We start from the raw sequence: 7,305 nt of genomic DNA on the forward strand, positions 1-7,305 counted from the left end.
ACCAATAAATAAAAACAGTATATTCCTTGAAACAATATATTCATTGAAAAATGAACTGAACATTTGAAACAGACATTGAGGAGTGAACTGTTGTGTTGAAAGCTTTTCCTCGGGGAAGACTGTTTTGACAAAAATGGGTATCTCTGGTTTTCCAACCAGATGTGTCAGGATAGCAGGGAGAAGAAGAACAAAATCCCTATCTGACATCAAACCCAAAACACCATGTTCACCCCAGACCCTCCACAGGTACCATCCTCCTGTTTAAAAGGGACAGCAATGTTTTGTAGCAACACTGGGCAGTGCCCAAGGCAAAGAAGGGACAAAGACTAAAAGCTCCAGCAGGACACATGATTCAGGCAGCCTTTGCATTACTTGCCCTGGAAAATAACCACTGTAAGAAGTGCTGGAAGGTGGAAAGAGAGGGAGATGGCTTTGCTCCTGTCTTCCCTTGTGCCAGAAGTAACCCCATCAGCAAGTCCATCCAGTTGCGTAGCATTACTGAAGACTTCAGTAGCGTTCTCCACCTCTTCAGGAAGGCCCATCTGAAGCAAGAGTTTAGAAATAAGGCTGTTGAACCTGCTCTCTGTGGTAGAGAAAGGCTCGCCACTTGGGGTTGGGCTGTCAGATGTGACATTTAGCTCCACGGGGTCAAGACAGTAACCTTCTGGTGATCTATCGTAGAGCACATCCATTAGGTCAATCCCTGCTACAGAGGACGGGGAGGCACAGGGAATGTCCCTGACAAGTCTGTAGTTCTCCATCCACTCCTTCAGCCATTCAATGCGGCAATCGCACTCCCAGGGGTTGCGGAAGAGGTACAACCGCCCCAGGAAGTACACAGGCTGGAAGACAGAGAAGGGCAAGGTCGTCAGGTTGTTGCTGTTCAAGTGCAAGGAGACCAGGCTGGTGAGGTTCTCAAAAGCCCCCTCCTCAATGTAGTTGATCCTGTTGCGGTCCAGATAGAGGACCTCCAGCTCCACCAGGTCCCTGAACCAAGTGTTGGAAACGTTCCTGAGGAAATTCCCCCCTAGGTTGAGCATTTTCAGGCACCTCAGGCCATCAAAGGAATTTTCTGGAAGCTCGCTGATCAAATTGTCATTCAGGTACAGGTACTCCATCTTTCGGCAGCCCTGAAAAGCTCGCTCATGAACAACATTTATCCTGTTGTCTTGCAGATTCAGATATTTCAGCCTGGTCAGGCCCTGCAGGGAGTTGTAGGCTACCGCTTCGATCCTGTTTCTCTCCAGGTAGACATGGGTCAGATTCTCCATGCCCCTGATGGCACCTGGGATCCTTCGGAAGTTGTTCTGGAAGCAGAAAAGCTCCTGCAGAGAGGGCAGCTCAATGAAGATCCTGTCTGGGATGTTGAAGAGGTTGCAGTCCGCCAGGTCCAACTTGACCAGCCGCCTGAGAGCAGTGAATGTCCGTGTGTGCAGGTAGCGGATGTATTCGTTGTGGGCCATCTTCAGCTCTGTCAGGCTGGGCAACCCTTTGAAAGCCCCCGGAGTGATGAAGGAGATATTGTTGTGGTTGAGGGACAGTGATTTAAGGGAAGGCAAAGTACCGAAGGCTCTCTCAGAGAGGAACTTGATGCTGTTTTTGTCCAGGTTAATAGAGGAAGCTTCGCAAGGGAATTCACTGGGGATCTGCCCCAGGCCGGCACGGTCACAGAGGACAGAGCAGCTCCGTTCCTGGGTGCACACACAGTTGGCAGGGCAGGACCGCACGCAGGCCCACACCGCGTGGACATGGGGCACCCAAAGGATCACTGACAGCAAGGATTGTTCCGACCCCATGAAGGTGTGAGAAGAGAAAAACAGGAGACATTAGCAAACATATTAGTTATGACACAAGAAGAAATATTATGCTGCCTCTGCCTCCCTTCTAGGAAGGCTAATTGTCACATGGTATTTGTATGCCTGTGCTAAGAAGCCCTTGTGAACAATTCCTAGGAATCTGCTGGTGTTTATAGACCCTCTGGGAAAGCCTGAGTTTCCTACTGCATCCTTTCTGTGGAATTTCTTTCCCTAAGAGGGGAAATCATCCAGCCTGATTGGAGCAGGTTGCCCAGAGTGGCTGTGGAGTGTCCTCCATAGAAAACTTCAGAAGCCACATGGACATGGTCCTGGCCACCCTGATCTGGATGTCACTGCTGGAATGAGGGTTGGGCCACATGGACTCAGCATTCCCATGCTTGGTCTTAGCAAGCTGGTGGGGATAGAGCTTGGCCACAGGGCCTGCAGAGATACTTTGAAGGACAGTAACTGTGGGGCTGCAGTGTTTCTGGGTGGAGAACAGAGGAGGGCAGTAAGTGTATGCTATTGATCTGGACAGGCTGGATCACTGGACTGAGGCCAATGGGATGAAGTTCAACAACGCCAAGTGATGGATCCTGCACTTTGGTCACAACAACCTCAGGCAACTCTACAGGTCTGAGACAGATGGACGGAAGACTGTATAGAGGAAACAGACCTGGAGGTATTGTTCAGTGTTCAGCTGAGCCAGCAGTGTGCCCAGGTGACCAAGAAGGCCAATGGTATCCTGGCTTGTATCAGAAATAGTGTTGCCAGCAGGTGCAGGGAAGTGATCGTCCCTCTGCACGCAGCTCTGGTGAGGCCACACCTTGAATACTGTGCTCAGTTTTGGGCCCCTCACTGCAGGAAAGACATTGCAGCTCTAGCAATGAAGCTGTGAGTGGTCTGGAGAACAAGTCTTATGGGGAGCAGCTGAGGGAACTGGGATTGTTCCATCTTCCATTGGAGAAGAGGAAGCTTAAGAGAGAGACCTTATCACTCTCTACAGCCACCTGAAAGGAGGCTGTGGTGAGATGAAGGTCGACCTCTTCTCCCATGTAACTAGAGATGGAACGAGAGGGAATGGCCTCAAGTTGCACCAGGGGAATGGTTTTGCCAGTTCTTAAGACAGCCACCATAGTGTCATGGGTTTGGTGGGAGGAGACACTTCCAGTCATTTTATCAGTCTGCCACCTGAGTGATGTGTGGTTTCTTGTCAAGTTAGTCCCAAGCAGGTGGATGTCCAAGAATGTAAAAGCTGTTGGGGATAAATCAGAGAAGAATGAAGGGAACGAGTTCCAGCATAGGCTGGAACTTCTTGTGGAAACTCCTAGCAGCAAGATGACAAAATAACAAACTCATTAGAGCCAGAACTGAATACTACAGATCTGGATTTGTAACCTCTCTCAAAGGCATATCTTACCTGCTTCTCACCCAAATGGTGGTTTTTCTGCTGCTGTTCGTTGCCCCTCACAGAAGTTAAATCCTTTCATGTATTTTTCCACTGGAAATAATATCATCTTTTCCATTAACCACCTTTATTAACAGCATTGTAAGGACCACATGAGCACTGATGTGTTCCTGGCTAGTCCCAGGGGCCAAAGGGCAAGGAAGGGGCTTCTCCCCATTCTCTGTCTTACTGTCTGAGGGAGGCTCCCAGCAGCTGGACCACCTCTCCCTGCTACCATACATTGAAGTGATGGCCCACTACATCTGCACTGTTTGTTCCTTATTGAGCTGTGTTCCTGATTAAGAGACATTTGTGAGGTGCTGTGCAAGGAAGGATCACTTTCAGCAAGCATCCATTTGTTATTTTCACAGTACCCAAGGTTCCACTGCACAGATCAAATGGCAATGTGAGCAACAATTGCTCTGCCTTTCATCCTTTTGGAAAGCAACACACATAGTATGGTTTGCAGTGCCTGAAGTTTCTTCACCTAGGAGCAGGTGCCCATTGGCACCAACCCAGCAGCCTCTCCACCCACGTCAGCCCAAATTGTCCCTTGGTCACTGGGCTGGAAGGCAGATTGAGGTAAATAGAGGGTGCATCCCAGAAGGACTTCGGCTCTGGCTTCTGTTGGAATGAGGTCCCACCAAGCCTGGCCATGCTATGCTGACTGGAGAATTAGCAAAAAGGACATTCAAAAAGAAACAGGGAAGGACTTGGAGAGGTAAGAAGGATTTTATGCAATCTGACATTTCTTCATATTCTATTCCCCTTTTTTCCTAAACCCTTCTACTGACTTTAACAGGGCACTGGGTAGGCGGTGGATGAGGATCCAAGGGACAAGTGTGGGGACAAGGCACTGGCCTCAGTTGTTTCTGTCTTTGCACAGGAGCTGTTTCTTTTGCTCCCCTCTTCACTGTTCCTCATCACTGTGTGCAAACAGGGGCATATGTTATTTTTTTGATGCTGTTACATAAACTGAGGTTCAGCCAGATTAAGGATTTGCCTGTTCCCAAATGTTTGGCTGCAGGTGGCTGTCTGGAAACATCTGATGGAAGTACTGTTGCTGGAACAAGAGCCTCGCATGGGTTCAGGATGACATCCACGGGGACATATGTGCATAGGTTGCCCCATATGTGAGACTGTCCCAAGCAAGCTCAGCATTCAGCTACATCTACTCCAACCTTGGTCCCATCCATGGCCTTTGGAGCAAACCACCCCCAGCAGCTGTGTGCACTGTGTGCTGTGTAGAAATCCCCTCCTTCCCCTCCCTGCCTGCTCTCTGATCTCTTGATTAAAGGAGATGTCTGCACCCAAACCATTTCCTGCATGTTCTCCTTAGGCACAAAGTTTTTTAGAGCCAAATTTATGTCTTCTGCTAGTGGCATTTCACAGCACACATCTAAGAAAGATCTACAAGTGTAACTGTGCTGCGCAGTACATGGAAAGCAAATGCCTGAGGAGCAGCCAACTGGAAAACATCCCCCAGGCAACAGGAGTTCAGAGGAGCCCCTCAGCACCTTTGTTGCATTCTCCTTTTTTCTCATGCAAAGGAGGTGTTCCCAAATCCCCCCTGCTGCGATCACAGGAAAGCAGTCTCACCCGGACAGTCAGATCTCCTCTCACCATGAAACATGCATCTCCTCTCAGCATGAAACATCCCACCTTGCCATCCTTAGTCCTTCCCTCCCCCCCACAATGGATGCTCTTGGCTTTTAACACTGTCAGACAGAGCGGCAGCTGATGATACCCTCAACTCATTGACACAGCATGAGGATAAGATGTGTGTACCTTAATTCAGCATTAATGTAACAAATATTAGCGAGATTAAGGAATAGAAAAATTCCATGCAGGGATGATCTCTTTTGCTTTACTATAATTTGAAAGAATGAGAGATGGAAAAAGTGTTTGCCAGAGATTTCAGAAGAGGGAAGAGGCAATGCTTGCAGTAATTCCATATCTAACCTACAGAACAATCCATTCAACCCACTACTGGGTAATGCAGAATAAGAGTGCTACTCACCATTTAAAATGACGACAAACATTACCTTGATTATTCACTAGTGGCATTTCAGGTCTGGCAAGCAAACTTGGGGGATCTAAAAGCACACGGGAAAAGCAGAGACAGGTTTCACCCTCTTGTTTGCCTGCATCATTTTCCCATTGCCAGGTCTATATTTACAAAGAAGACTGAGGAAGACGATCCTCTTGCGCGCGGTTTTTGAAGGTCCCCAGAACTCCACACGTCCCTGCTGGGTGCCTTCCTTCCACCATCCACCTTCTCAGCCAACCCTGCAGGTTTTCCTTCCTTCCAGCTGTGCTGACGGTGCTGTGCTCCTGGCTGAGGTGGGGAGAGATGACCAACGGTCAGGGACTGGCCACCTTCCCGGGCAACAGGTCATCACACTGAGCAGCCAAAGCTACAATTCCCAACAGAAAGCACCTAGAGACATGGCTTACCTGGCTGGGCAGTGGCTGTGCTCTCCCTCCTGCTCACAGGGATGCCATTAGCTGCATTCTGCCTCTGGGAAGCTGGCATTTTTTATATATTTTTTTTCTTACAAGCTATCATTTAATGGCAGGAAAATCCTCGATATCAGAGGGAGATTAGTGGAGATGGAAGAACATGTCCATCCCCTAAAGCTCCAAAAGCAAAACAGGGATTGCAGGCAATCCAAACTGCCGCTTTCTCCCCCTGCCAATCCACCATCAGAAAAAAATTAAGCCCAGAACTGAACTGCTGCCATTCAAACAGCATTAACGAAAGCCATTACTCCACTGCCTATTAGATAATGGCTGAGGAGGTGGGGGCAGAGGGCGCAGCCTAAACGTGATTATATTTGGGGACAAGCACAGGCTTATGGCTGCAGTTAATTGAGCTTTCCAAATAGGATGCCAATAAGCTTTGATCCTAAAGGACGAGGAGACAACAGCAGCTCTGGGAAAAAGGACTGCAAACACAGAGAGCTTGTGTGGTGGGTAAGGCCCTCAAAATAATGAGCACTGCACTGTCTGAAAGACAGTTTTGCTTGTGATGCTACAGCTGCCGCGTGGAAATCACGAGGCCGGGTCCAGTATGTGGAGACTCTGCATTCGGGATGTGAATTGCTTCTTAAAGCCTTTTCTGACAGAATGATGATGGTCTCTGTGGAGAGAGGGAGCTGATTGAGTGAGTTATCTCAGCCCTCCATGCCTCAGGTAATTGCACTCACCATGTCAGAGGGAAAATGGCTCTACGCTTTATTTCTAAGTGAAAAGCTTCTTTTCGCAGCCCCCTTAGGAAATGGAATACCTGACGAATTTATGCTCAGTGCAGCAGGAAAGCTTCACTCCAGCAGCCACGTTCGGGGGCGATGGAGGCAGGATGTGCCTGTTGCAATGTCAGCAGCCTCAACCCTGACAGCAGTGCTGCAGAAGCTGCCTCCAGCAGGGCTCAGCTCTGTGCTATCCACCCGCACAAGCCCTCCTGTGGTCCCTTCTCAACCACAGCACTGAGAAGATGCCTCGGCACAATGCGCAGTGGGGAGGCTGTCGGGGGGGGTGGCACTGAGATCACCTTTTCTGGGAAATACCCATCTGTGGGCAGCCAGCTGGCTGGGGAGTTTCATTCTGCAGGCACCTCGGGGAGAAGGCTGCAGGAACACTGAGCTCTTCTGCCAGCCCCCGCAACACCAGCTTCACGTTCTGATCGTCCCGGGGGCCGAAATGAGATGGCAACGTGAGAAAGCGGTTCAGTGGGGAGAAGTTTCAGTCCTCTTATGTAGAAAAGCTGCAATTCTGAATGGCAGATAAAAGAAACTCGTGCTTGGTTTTATTTTAAAAAAAAAAAAAAGCAATATCTCCAGCAGCCTCTGTCAATGTCCACACTTCACTGCTGGGTGCACACAGCACCCTCCAAGCCCTGGAGAGCATGGCAGACCAAAGCACTGCCCATTATGAGGCCTCACGTTCACCATGCTGGCCTGGGCTTCCACATCACAGGTCACATTGCACCCCCACTGCTTGCATCCCCACATCAGCATTGCATGCTGCCCAAGCATGAGCTGTCATAGTGAAACTAATCTA

At 49.3% G+C, this 7,305-nt stretch overlaps 1 protein-coding gene across 1 annotated transcript; it reads right to left on the reverse strand.

Annotated features, from left to right (window-relative positions):
* Nucleotides 1–368: 368 nt before the first annotated feature.
* On the reverse strand, nucleotides 369–5,543 carry NYX (nyctalopin). Its single transcript, XM_072361584.1, has 2 exons — nucleotides 5,264–5,543; nucleotides 369–1,768 (listed from the first exon to the last, which is right to left on the reverse strand). The coding sequence occupies exons 1-2, from the start codon at nucleotides 5,283–5,285 to the stop codon at nucleotides 369–371; spliced, it is 1,422 nt and encodes a 473-aa protein (XP_072217685.1). The 5' UTR covers nucleotides 5,286–5,543.
* Between the last annotated feature and the right edge of the window lie 1,762 nt (nucleotides 5,544–7,305).

This window comes from Excalfactoria chinensis, chromosome 1 (genome assembly GCF_039878825.1).
Source record: "Excalfactoria chinensis isolate bCotChi1 chromosome 1, bCotChi1.hap2, whole genome shotgun sequence".
In the NCBI taxonomy this organism is placed as follows: Eukaryota; Metazoa; Chordata; class Aves; order Galliformes; family Phasianidae; genus Excalfactoria; species Excalfactoria chinensis.

Excerpts from the sequence above, each read along its gene's own strand:
- NYX (XM_072361584.1), bottom strand. The coding sequence starts at position 5,285 with ATGTTTGTCGTCATTTTAAATG. Across the intron at positions 1,769-5,263 it reads GTTTGTCGTCATTTTAAATG|TGATCCTTTGGGTGCCCCAT; the intron begins GTGAGTAGCACT and ends CCTTGCTGTCAG.